Below are 14058 nucleotides of genomic sequence, written 5' to 3' on the forward strand. Positions count from 1 at the left end.
AATTTTTAATTTTAATGAAGCCAAACTTATCCATTATTGACTTCAAGGACCATGCTTTTGGTATTGTTACCTAAAAACTCATTGCCAAATCCAAGGTATAAATTTATTTTTAATTACAAAAAAATTTTCAAAGACACAGGGTCATGAGTTCAACCAATTTCTTAAAACCTAAAAAAAAGTACATAACATCCCCATCTATAGTTTTCAAAATATTATTTATGAAAGAAAAAAATAAATTAATGAAATATTAACACAAATGCTTACATTTTTTTTTAAAGTAAACTCCATGCCACACATGGAGCTTGAACTCATCACCTCGTGCACACTCCCCTGACTCAGCCAGTCAAGCACCCCAAATGCTTACACTTTTATCTTAAGTATGTCATATGATACTTCCAAAATAAGTCATACTGACATACTCTGCCTTCAGACTCTTTAGTCCATAATGAAAAAAATACAAGTATTGCTGTGCAAATATTTTCATACATTCAGAGATGAAAAGTTTGCAAAATAAAAATGGTCTGTTTTACAAAAAGGTTGAGAGTTAACATAAAGAAGATAAATTCGGGGAGCTTGAGTGGCTCGGTCAGTTGAGCATCTGTCTCTTAATTACAGCTCAAGTCACAACCTCACAGTTTTGAGATCAAGCCCCATGTTGGACTCTGCAATGAAAGCATGGTCGCTGCTTGGGATTCTCTCTCCTTCTCTTCCTGCCCCTCTCTCTCTCTGCCTCTCTCTCTGCCCTTCCCCCACTTGTAATCACTCTCTCGCTCACTCTCTCAAAATAAACTGTATAAAAAAATGTAAAAAAGATAAATTTGACCTTTTTATATATCTTAATATAACTGCATACTAATGTCATTATATCCATCAAAAATACATTTGTATTTGGCCATTTTGCCAACTCAGTGTTCACCAAATTAAATTATGTCCCTTTTGGGGCACCTGGGTGGCTCAGTCGCTTAAGCGTCCAACTTTGGCTCAGGTCATGATTTCATGGTTAGTGGATTTGAGCCCTCCATCGGGCTCTGTGCTGACAGCTCTGAGCCTGGAGCTGCTTCAGATTCTGTATCTCCCTCTCTCTCTGACCCTACCCAGCTTGTGCTCTGTGTCTAGCTCTCTCAAAAACAAATAAACATTTAAATAAAAATTTATGTCCTTTCTGCTTGAAAAAGTGAGGGGTGATGAAGAGATCTAAGTGTGGTGAGGAAACAGAACTCTGAAAGCAATTTATATGGTAAGATGACTTAATTTCTATGGTAAGCAAAATCAACATTTTAATTTCAATATTCTTCTCACATATAATTCATTGATGAAATTCATGTAGTAGAAAGAGATTTTAGGGCTTCTCAAAAATCAGGTTTCTCATCTTGAAATAACATTCAACCCATTTAAGTTAGAAAATAATGTCCACTAATTTAATAGAGCTGTGCCCAGCATGTGAAGCAATATAGTTCTTCATCCCTTAACTTTAGCAAAGGCATTCCATAACAATCCCTGAAACTATTTTTAAGATTTTATGAGAAGATATTTTTTCCAATGAATCCCTTAAAAAGATATAGCATTTAGGAAAACAACAGTGAAATTCAGTAAGTGTGGCTACTGTGAAACTAAGAGAACTTCAGTTTTCATAATCAGCAGTATATACTCAATATTTATATAACTTTTCTTACCTTTAAGTACATCCAATATAAATTAAGATTTATCAAACTATTTTCAAGTGTTCTGTTAAATGGATGTATAATCATTAATATACCAAATTTACACATTACCTCTTTCAAACATAGCATGAAAAGCAATCTGCTCCTGGTATACCCTGAACAAGAATCCTATCAGGTCAGTTTTCCAGGAATCCCACTACCCTTGAAGTATTCTCTTAGTAATTTTCCATCTCCTGATATTCACACACTGTCTGCCTCTGTTGTATTCAGAGATGAACTCCATCTCTTGTTCCTATTGCAATAATCTTGAATAAAGTCTTCGTCACCATTTTAATAAGCATCAGCATTATGTTTTCTTTAATAATAGAAATCTTGTAAGGGACAAAACATCAAATTCCTCAGTAAACGTTACTTGGGAGACTGAAAGAAAAGGAAAACCTAAAACTTCTTCTTAAGATTACTCTTTATCAACCAACATCTGAGTGCAGAATTGTGTTCAAGACACCAAATCCATAGAGTTAAAGATAGAAAGATGTGTCTATAACAAAGAATTTGGCCTTTGTCTCTGGCTCTTAAGAAGAGACTAAATTCCTGGGATTTCCTAAGTCACAGGAGTATCTTTGTTATTCATGAACCTGTTAGATCACACCTGAGTTTATGCTGACAAGATGACTCACAGTAGGGTCCTGGTCACCAGAAAGATCAACCAAGTGATCAGAGGGATGGAGCTTAGAGCCCTAAGGAAGCCAAAGGGACTGGAGATTGAGGCTTAATCAGATGGCTGATGATTCAGTAAATCATACCTAATCAAATATGAATGAAATAAATGAAACCCCGAAACCCCAATAAAAACACCAGACAGTTGAAGCTTGATGAATCCATCAGAGTGCTAGAAGGGCGACAAGCCTTGATTCCACTGGGAGAGGGCAGAGAGGTTCTGCATTCAGGCTTCCCCTAACCCCATTTCTTGAGGGTTAAGGGAATCTCAAGGGTTCCCTCAAGGGAAATTGAGGTCCTGGGAACCTCCAAATTTGTAGTAGATTTATGAGAAGTATAGGTGGCCTGGAGACCCCCAAACTTGTGACTGCTATCTCAAGTGAGGGCAGTCTTGTAGGGGTAGGAAGTCATGGAAATCCTCTAGATTTGTAGCCAGTTGGTTAGAAGTGTGGGTGATCTGCGGACCCTCAAACTTACATCTGACAACTAAAGTAAGGACAGTCTTTTTGGAGACTATGACCTTAAACTAGTGGAATCTAATGCCAATTCTGGGTGGTTACCGTCAGAATTGGATTATAGTATACCACTACATGCAAGACAAAATTTCTGTCTTTAAGGAGATAGATATGCGTTTATCAGTAAATCCACTCAAGTCCACAGACAACCCAACAAGGACAAGGAGTGGAATTTTTATTTTAATTTATTATGCATCTTCAAAATATCATTATTTAGGGGCATCTGAGTGGCTCAGTTGGTTAAGCGTCCAACTTCGGCTCAGGTCAGGATCTCACAATTCATGAGTTTGAGCCCGCATCAGATTCTGGGCTGAGAGTTCAGAGCCTGGAGCCTACTTCAGATTCTATGTCTCCCTCTCTCTCTGTCCCTCCCCCGCTCACACTCTCTCTCCCTCAAAAATAAACATTAAAAAGAATATTTTTTTAAGTATCATTATTTAAATCTTTTCTTTTGGTACTTTCTTGGAGACAGACTAAACTAAACCCACAAACTGAACAGTTAAGCTTCTGGAAAAACTATGTGAAAATGGGTATACAGTTCAGACAGTTAAGCTTCATGTTTATCAAAATGAAAATGGGAAACTTTCTAGTGGGTTTTAAAATTACTAAATTAAAAAAAAATTTCTAAATAGCCTTCCTTATTTGAAAAATTGTATGTGTTCATGGGAGGAAATAAAATGGGAAATATGAGAGATAAAATGAAATAATCTCATATACTAATAATCTCACTATTCAGAGAGAACCATTACCACTCTTCTGTTTCTCCTTCCCACTTAATATATTAAAGAGATCTTTCTAGTATAATAAATATCAAAAATTATAAAATGTATGGATATTACAGTATTTCATCACTGGGGTAAATCATAAACAGTCTCCTAAAGCTGAACTAATTTATTTCCAATTTTCTACTACAAAAAAATAATGTTGTAATAAACATTCTTGTAACTAATTCTCTGCAAGAAACTGGTACCATTTCCTTAGGGTAAACTATTTGAAACATAATTTCTAGGTCTAATCATATATTCATCTAACATGAATTTATACTCCTACCCACTTTTGGATATGAGAATACTTGTTTTACACACTGGACAAGCTAGGGAAAGATTTTACCTTTGCCATTGTAACAGGCCAAACCATTTTATCAGTGTTGCTTTAAAATGAACTCCTTTGGGGCACCCAGGTGGCTCAGTCAGTTAAGCGTCTGACTCACGATTGTGGATCAGGTCACGATCTCACATTTTCATGAATTCGAGCCCCTCCTCGGGATCTGCATGCTGACTGCACAGAACCTGCTTGGGATTCTGTCTCCTTTTCTCATTGCCCCTCCCCTACTCACACTCTCTCTGTCTCTCTCAAAATAAATAAATAAACTTTAAAAAAATAAATAAAATTAAGTTAAAATGAACTCCTTTGATTTTTTTAAAAAATCACATCTTTTTAAAAATATTTTTTGGCAATTTTTGTCTTCCACTGACAACTTTCTGTTCATGCCCTTTGCTCACTTTACTTTAGGGCATTCATCTGTTCCTCACTAATCTATAAGAAAATTTATATATAAACAGTCTAAGCCTTTTTCACATATATCCAAATATACCCATAGTTGGTCATGATGCAGTTGACATCACTGTGAATAATATACAGTGTCTCTTTAGGAGTTTTTATAAGCTGGCCACAGAAAATAGTCTATACCATTACTTTAGGCTAAACATTTTTACTACAAGGTTATACCATGGAGCAATCAAGACCTAAAAAAAAGTTTCAACCAGAAAAAAAAAAAAAAAGACTTAAAAAAACCAACTACTCACACTCACTACTCAAGTCAATGTAAAATAACCCATTAAACACAGACAACAGTTTTCTATTCCCAAACTGTATACATTTTAAACTCTAGAAAAAGTATACTAATTCATTGCAACACAGAGATTTGGGATTTAACACTTACTTTATCATTACTATCATTACTCTGAAAGTTTGCATGAAAATTCAGGATTTTACCGTTTTCTAGAAATGTAAAAATTTACGAAAGTAATGTATGAGGAATTACAGAGGGAGAAGATAAACCTACTTGAAGTCAAAAGGAGAGGGAAAAAAAATGTCAAATAAAAAGTGGATTCTTAAAACCCAAAAAGAAACCTTAAGACCAAAAACATAGAAATCTATAATTTTCTGAATGTTGCATCTTTTTTGATTAGCTGATAAAAAGTACAGAACGCATTTTTTAAAAAAGATTATAGACCTCAAATTGTAAAATAAAGTCACTGTTTAAAATCTTAGTACTCATCCAGTTATAAAGTATGTATGCATATTAAGTTACATCAAACACAAACCACTTTACAGAAAATAAAATTGTCTTCTATACCAGGTCACTTCACTCAATAGCAACCTTATGCGAATTAGTACTGAAGAACCCAAGGATTCCTATCTAAGTCTTTTCCTGTTGTTTTTTAAAAATTTAGCTTTATTGCTATTAAATTAAAAGGTTCTTGATATTTATTAATAACTCAAAAAATGTTATTACTAGTAAAAAAAAAAAAAACAAGGAACAAAACAGAATTTCCAATGTATTCATAATGACCTAAAAAAATGTCCAACTAAAGGAAATAACATCAAAATATTAACTGTCTTCAGGTGGTAGAACTAAGGGTGATTTCTTTTTCCTTTATATAACAGATTTTCTTAAACCCAGAAATGAGTATCTATTATTTATATAACTAACCTTTGTAAAGAAACAGATAAAATGTACGAAGTCAAACAACTAAAAGTAACTTCCTGATAGTCAAGCAATTATCTCCTCAAGTAAAGGGATAGTTTTTAAAAACTTTATCTGGTTATAGCTGCTCAAAATAACAGCTGCAATAAACACCCTGCACTTCATACAAAGTACAGTTATGGTAAGACAGTACAGTCTATTTTCATCTAAGTAGCAATACTATACGCTTTGCTGCACAATGTTTCAAAAGCTTGAAGCCTAAAATAAACCTTACCAATTATGATGGAAATTACTTTTTAGGGAAAAATTAATTATTTCCCTAAAGTAAATCCCAGATTTTTCTCCTCTTTTAATCCTATGGAAGTACTTACAATCAAATTAGAATGTGTAGACAATAAAAGGAAGTATTTAATATATCTTGATACATTACAAAAACCCAGTACCCTTTACGTTCCACAATAAAGTGCTAAAGACCATCCAAAAACAAACAAAACAACACAAAATTCTGCTAGTGAAAAAGAAAAAAAAGAACTCAGGTATGAAATGGAAAACGAAAGAAGTAGTTAGGTTATTATTCTTAGCCATCAGGGCAAAATAGGGAAAGAAAGCTAGCCAGTCTTATGATGGAAACAAGCCTGCGAGGTCTGCTAAGACAAAGTTTTTAAGTCAGCCATCTGGGGAAGCCAACTGCCAAAAGACAACTGGTGAAAAGGAGAAATACACCAGGAACTGCTGCACTCCCAAGACACTCAATGAGTGAATCTTTGCTCCTTCTCTTCTATTTCCAAGTCACATAAAGAGAAACAGCAAAGGGCAAGATTCAGGAATCACAGCCAAGGATAAAAAAAGTAATCATGAAAAAAATAAATAAATAAAAGACAGTAATCACAAAATCTCATTGGTCAATCCTAACCCTAATTTGTGAAACTTAACCTAGAAGGAAAGTTTCCAGTTATTTGAAAAAATGAAAACCAAAATTATCCTATAAACCGATAAACTATCTAGGTCAATACTATTTTTAAAATAGTAAGTTTTAATGTATTCCGAGGATTTTATTTTGCATATGTATTGATATTCTTTGTGCTGAAGTGTTTTCTCAATTTTAATAAATAAATCTATCTCCTTTTTATAGCTTCAATTTTCATTTAAAATAGGATAAAATAAGCATCATCTTAGTTATAGCTCTGCCATAAAACAGCTTACTGGGCTTAAGCAAGTTTCTGGGCCTAAGTTTCTTCACTGATGTACTGAAAGGGGTTGGTCCAAATGACTTAAATGAACCCTTCCACTGTAAAATAATCATTCTCTAATTCTTCAGGATGACATCAAGTGGTTTTGGGTAACATCCCCCTGTAACTGAAGTAACAATGTCTCTAGGTTAAAACAGTGGGTATCCTTCTCAGTCATTCACCATATCAACACTGGTGAAGACAGTGCTACAGATTTACTCCCACCCCAACTCCATCACCTCATCCAACCTCCGCACAACATACCCATCACTACCTACTTATTAATTTACTTACAGAGGAAATGGGTAAACCAAGCCCCACTATGTTGAGGACAGTGGATGTGACGGTACTGTCATGGTACGGATACTGGATGCTGTTGTCTTTACAGAAAAAGCCTCTCTGAAATGGATATATTTGGCCCAAATTTAGAACAGCCATAGGCATGGAAGCTGTTGGGGAAGGGAAAAAAAGACACACATGGTTAAATTCAGTTCACTTCATTAGGAAGTAAAGTCTACTGAATGGGATGCAAATCTTAACCATATTTGGTACTTTTTGAAAAGGATCAATATTCCAAAATACCCAAGAGTGAAGATTAAGGAAACCATGCAGCATTAGCTTGTCCATATCAGCCCCACCTTTATCAAGTATAAATTCTCTTACTTGCGTTGACCTCTGATTTTAAAAACATACAATAAAGAAATCCCCATGGAATTGGCCCATGGAAAAATAAAGTTGAAAAAACAAGAAGGATTTATATTTTACATTTTGTAATTAATTTATTTTTAATTGACTTGTTCAGTATCTTAAATATGTTTAAGAAAAAAAAGGGAAAACTTTGTGAATACATTAATTTTGAGCAATATCATAACAGCCAAAAATAGTCAAGGAGGGGAAAGAAAGAAAATAGAAACCATAAGTACATCTGATAATAAAAACTGAAAGAAACTAGTCTTTCAGTCTTTATTCTCAAGATAAATTTAAAATGATTTTTATTAGCCCTGGCAAGGCTCCAAATCACTTTAGTAAGTTATACAGGAAAAATGAAATTTTCACCCAAATAAAATGAGAGACCAAAGAGAAGTTAAATAAGTTAGTAGCTTTGTAATAGGCTCAAGTTTACCATGTTTTTATGCTTTGTTTCATATAATTCAAACAGTCAAGCATTTACTCACTACTAGCTCAGTACTAGCCTAGGCCATACAGAGAGACACAAACTAGTATAAAACAGACCCTGGGTTCAAGAGCCTAAATTGTACGTGTAGACACAGAATATACACTAGAGGAAATGGTTTAAAAAGTAATACCAAGATAAACTTTTAGAGGGTGATGAAACTGTTCTGTATCTTAAATGTGATGGTCATCCATAACTCTAAGCATTTGCCAAAATTCACAGAATGTACAACAAAAAATGAATCTTACTGTTTGCAAATTTACAAAGAAATACCATAAAAAGAAAGTATGGCTAATTTCTTAAAAGGTATAAAAGGTCCTATAGGAATTCAGAGGTCAACGTGAACCAAAGTAATTAGAAAAGACGATTTTTTAAAAAAGCAACTGAATTGAACTTGTAACAGCAGGTAAACTATAGGCAATAGGGAGGGGCTCAAGGAGAGCATTTCGTGGTATAAGGAAGCATGCGTAGCAGGAGGTCGCACTAACAAGAGCAGACAGGGAATGAGCAAGGGGTTTTTCAAGGTATATAACATTTTATAGCCAACATGTATTACATGCTCACACATGACAGGCACTATGCTATGCAGAGTAACTCCATCCTTACCTACAACCCTGTAGGTAATACCACTTCTCCCATTTTTCACACAAAGTTATTATGAGGCTTAGACAAATGCAGACCTTGCTGAAACTAATAAATAGTCGAACCAGGATTCCAACACAGGCTGATTCCAGAGTCAATGTATATATGGCCTCCCAAGGAGGCCAGTGATCTGGATAAATTAAGAGATTAGAACTGTGAAAAGAAGGCAAGACCGGGAGGCAGGAGACGTGTTGTCTGGAAAAGCGTGTTCAGTATAAAATACTTATTATGTTCATAAAAAAACTCAAAGTGAATGGAATAAAATGTTCTCTGCTACAGATTACTCTTAATTCTTCAATTATGGGTGTTTTTTTAGGGATAAACAGTGCTTGAGATTATTGTGTTTAATAGAAAGAATTAAGCATTTAAAATACTGGCCTAAAAAAGGACTTTTCCTATAGGAAGTAAAATATCACTGTGCTCTTTGTTCAGACAGGATCAGCAACAGGGTAAGATAAAGGATGTGAGAAATTCACTTTAAAAAAAAACAAAGTAAAAAGGTGACCATTTCATACAGCTTTGAAACAATCCAGGAACTAACTGATAAGTAGTGTGTTGACAGTGAAAATAGAGAAGGATGCATGAAAGAGTGTTGTGAATATAGAAATGACTCAACTTCACGCCTAGTCACAATTACTGAGGCAGACTTGAAGGTGAACTTCAGGGTTTGGAAATAAAATGGTGGTCCTACGGACAGAAATGTGAAGTTAGGAGTGGAAGGTGGTTTATGATGGAACAAAATTAGTTTAGTATTATTGAGAATATTGCCTTTGGGGTAATCTGGTAACTTCTTAGCCTGGCCTCATCTTTCACTCTTCCCCATGTAGCCCCTAAGACTCCAATCACACTGAACCACTTGCTGTTACCTGAACATACTATGTTTTCAAAACCCTAGGTGCCTTCATATATGTTCATCCTTCTAATGGGGATACTTGCCCTCTCATTTCCCCTTCAGTCCAAGGCAGGCATGCCTTACTTATCTGTCCCATGGCACCTTATAGACTCATCTATCACACTGTATTATATATTGCTTCTGACACTCTGTCAGCAACTTCAAGGCAAAGACGCTATCGTTCTCGTATTCTTTGCACCAGGCACACACACAGTTGGCTCTAAATGAAAAGACACTAAATGGCTAAATGAATAATGGATAACAATCAGAAGTAGGGAGAAATATGCAAGTTATTGGCATTAGAAGTGGTAACTTAAGCCAGGGGAATCAAACAGTTCAGAAACAGCCAAAATCAAAACTAACAGAGATAAAACAATCAGCTAATGACTAATATCCATAGTGAAATCATGAACAGAGACTGTAGGAGAGAAAGGAAGAAAAGATGATTCCATGCTCTAGAAGGCAGGGGCTGTGTCTGTTTCATTCAGCAGCACACACTGGCCATTCTTGGCAAAGAATGAACAACAGAGAAATAGGGCAATGTTGTGATACAAAAGCCAACAGAGGTAAGAGTATCAAGCCTGTATCTAGAAAGGTAAAATGTCAAATACTGAGACATTAAGGAGAGTAGGAACTAAGTAGTCTATGAGGTCTGAGTAAAAAGGGTATCTCAGGTAACCACCCTTTTATGATAATATTATACCACCTGCAATAACACTCCAATATCTTTATGAAGAATCTTCAATAATGAGCTTCAATACTGGACTGTCACTGTCTAAGCATGAATCTCTTTCTTCAGGTTAAATATATCACAATTATTATCTCTACTGCTCATATATTTTATATATACACATGTGTAGAAGCACATCCCAATGAAGTGAATTCAGTGCCCCAAAGAATTCTTATGTTGGAGCTCTAACCCCCAATTTTATCATACTTGGAGGTAGGTCTTTTACGAGGTAATTAGGGTTGAATGAGGTCATAAATCCAATTACTTAATCCAACAGGACTGGTCTTATAAGAAGAGGAAAAGATGGGGGGTGTCTGGATGGCTCAGTTGGTTAATCGTCTGACTCCTGATTTTGGCTCAGGTCATGATCTCATGGTTCATGGGTTAGAGCCCCATATTGGGCTCTGTGCTGACAGTGCAGAGCCTGCTTGGGATTCTCTCTCCCTCCTCTGCTCATGCTCTCTTTCAAGATCTCAAAATAAATAAAACTTTAAAAAAAACATTTGTTAAAAGAAGAGGAAAAAAGAGAGATCTCTCTCTCTCAGTGTGCATGCCTGAGGAAAGGCCATGAGAGGACACAACAAAAAGGTGTCCATCTATAAGCCAGGAAGAGAGTACTCACCTGAACCCAACCATGATGGCATCCTGATCTTACAATTCCAGCCTCCAGAAATATGAGAAAATAAATTTGTTGTTTAAGCCACCATATCTTTGGCATTTTGTTACAGCTGACCAAGCAGACTGAGGCAGGCACACACATGCACACACACACACGCACACGCACACACACACCATAGCATATCTATCCCCCTAAACAGACACCTCTATTTAAAAAGCAATGGAATATTCTCTGCCATAGAGATAATTTTCAATAATATTTTAGGATAGTAATGGAGAATACTGTGTTCAAGCTAGTGTTATAGGAAGATGCTTCTCTAAATAAACCCTCTCCTGTGTCTCCTCCTCTCTCTGACCCTCCCCACTCATGATCTTTCTCTCTCTTAAAAACAAAATAAACATTAAAAAAAAAGAGGGGGTGCCTGGGTGGCTCAGTTGGTTAGGCATCTGACTTCAGCTCAGGTCATGATCTTGCAGCTTGTGGGTTCAAGCCTGGAGCCTACATTGGATTGTATGACTCCCTCTCTCTCTGTCCCTCCCCCACTCACACTCGGTCTCTGTCTCTCTCAAAAATAAATAAACATTAAAAAAAAGTGATGAAACAAGCATTCAGTACAATAACTTATTTTCAGTAACTTATTTTTTAAAAGCTCAATAAAGTGAAAAGAATATAGATCAAACATGAATGAAATGGAAAACGAAGGAAAAGTCAGATCAACTAACTACATCAGTTTTTGCAGGTTAATGAAATTATTAGTCTTGTTAAAGGCTTAAGAAAAAAAGAAAAACACAAATACATCAAATTATTAAACTGTTAACAAGGTACCACCTCTATCTCTGGGCTAAATCTTATCAGAAACTCAGAGATACTAAGTAAGTCGAGTACACAGCGTGTGGGTATGCACTAGGGCAAATAACCACTATTACACAGGTGGTAAGCAGGGGAGCCAGCATTTCAACAAAAAGTTCCTCTTCTTTTCACCACATCATACCACTTTTTTTTTTTTAATGTTTTAATTTTTTTTAGGAAAGGAGTCTAACCACCAGGGTCCCATTTCCCTGCTCTACAAACGAGAAAGAAGAAAAACATTTTCTTTTAGGTCCCATTCAGTCAAGTTCATGATTCTTAGAGACTAAGTTGGTCTACATACAGACAATTGATTTCTTTCAGTAGGACTAGGTATGAAGGTGGAATTGCTCTGTGTGACCTAGGATACATCTTAATCTACTACACGTGGGCTGACTGAGCCATCCTAAAGTCTAAGTATACTTTGCTGTAAACTACAGAAGAGAAATGTGAAACTTCAGCAAAACTTACAAGAAAAATAAACAGTGAGGGACTGCTTCTAGGGGTTCATGGTTTACCAAAAGGTAGTGGGTAAAACCCTTATGTAAAAAATATTTTCCCTTTCAAAAAGAAAAAAAAATCAAGCATATGTAAATTTAACTATGTTTGTGTATTTTTCTACATATAGTATACTTGAGAGTAACAAGTAAGTCTACAGTTACTTTCGTGAAATGTGCCTCTACAAACCCTTTCATTTTCTCCTTTTAGCAGTCCTAGGTTAAAAGTAAATAAAAACTTTTTGGCTCTTTACTATTTTGTGTTACTTGCGCAGTTTATAGAAAGTTGTATTCATTCCAAACTTAAGGAATGTTCTTTATTTGGTGTCCAATTAAGTTTGAACAAAATACATGGGGAGGAGAGAGGGATACAGTATTTTTCTTGCTTTCTTTGCAAACAGGTGTTGCATGTTCTTTCCAGAATCACATGAAAAATCCTCCTGCTAACTGACACGTTATATGTTACATCTGAACAGAAGTTTTCTTCCCCTCCTTTAAAAAGATCATGAGATGTCCATAAGTAAAGGGTCACTGGGTGGCCCAGTTGGTTAGGCGTCCAACTCTTGATTTCAGCTCAGGTCATGATCCTACAGTTCATGGGATCAAGCCCAGCATCAGGCTCCATGATGACAGCACAGAGACTGCTTGAGATCCTCTCTCAACCTCTCTCTGCCCCTCCCCTGGTCACTCACTCTCAAAATAAAAATAAACAAATGTTTAAAACAAAAATGTCCAAAAGTAAAGAGAATCATTCAAAATTTCTCCAACAAGTGAAACTAGTAAGTTTGCAGGTAAGATGGATGGTTTCTTCTACAGATTCAATGCACCCCTTCCTAATTATTACTCCTCATCATTTGACAAATGTTTCATGTCTAGCACACAGCTAGACTCATATAGCTGACACTCAAGAGAGAATGAAGACAAAAGAATATCTGGGGGTGCCTAGGTGGCTCAATTAGTTGAGCATCCAACTTCAGCTCAGGTCATGATCTCACAGATCGTGAGTTCAAGCTTTGGATTGGGCTCGCTACTGTCAATGCAGAGCCTGCTTTAGATCCTCTGTTCCCCATCCCTCTCTGCCCCTCCCCCATCAAAAAGATGAATATATGAAATTATCAACTATAAAGGGGAGAGGTGAAGCCACAAGATTTTATTAAGATCACTCAGTGAAAGAGACAATAGTCATAATCTTGGAAAGAAAACACGAAGTCAACAAAGCCAACTGATACGGAAGGAACTACCAGGAAAACAGGATACAATATGAAAGAAAAGATAATGCCAGGAAAAATGAAGGGGCACTTTAAAAAAATACCAGTAACAGTAGCTACTTTTTAATTAACTCTTACCCTATATCCTGACAGTATGGTACGCGTTGGAGTTTTCTAATCTCAATTAACTTGAAAAGGTAAGTACTATTATATCGATTTGAAGATAAAGAAACCTGCCCAAGGCCACAAAGGTTGCAGAATTAGGATTTGAACCCAGGTCAATGAGGCCATGCACCCACTGAGTTCACCTGGTCTTAACAAATGCCACTTATAAAGAAGTTGAGCAGAAAAAGAACAGACAAGAGGTCACTGACAGAAGAATTGCCGCACTTGGACTGGGAACACAAAAACTGACAAGATTTAAGAAGTGAAGAGCGAGTGGGTAGAGGTGACCTTTATATGTCCTCTGGACAAAAAGGAAGGAAAGGGTAACTTGGTCCATACCTTGAAGAACAAATAAGGCAGAAGAAGGCTAACAATTTCTTTTTGTCTGTAGCACAAAAGGTAGGATAGTGAACTGAGGTGATAGAATGGGTTAGGGGGGGCGGGAGGGGTGGG

The 14058-nt window shown here is 36.1% G+C and overlaps 1 protein-coding gene across 2 annotated transcripts in view; it reads right to left on the reverse strand.

The window, feature by feature from the left end:
• PLPP1 (phospholipid phosphatase 1) overlaps positions 1-14058 on the reverse strand; it is an 88882-nt gene that overhangs the window by 52538 nt on the left and 22286 nt on the right. Inside the window, exon 2 of one of the 2 annotated variants that reach the window (XM_027041908.2) lies at positions 7127-7281. The exons of the other annotated variant lie outside the window; for it this stretch is intronic. Coding sequence (XP_026897709.1) covers positions 7127-7281 — 155 coding nt within the window. The remainder of the gene's footprint in view (positions 1-7126; positions 7282-14058) is intronic. 2 annotated transcript variants of the gene reach the window in all.

The sequence above is a fragment of the Acinonyx jubatus genome, chromosome A1 (assembly GCF_027475565.1).
Source record: "Acinonyx jubatus isolate Ajub_Pintada_27869175 chromosome A1, VMU_Ajub_asm_v1.0, whole genome shotgun sequence".
In the NCBI taxonomy this organism is placed as follows: domain Eukaryota; kingdom Metazoa; phylum Chordata; class Mammalia; order Carnivora; family Felidae; genus Acinonyx; species Acinonyx jubatus.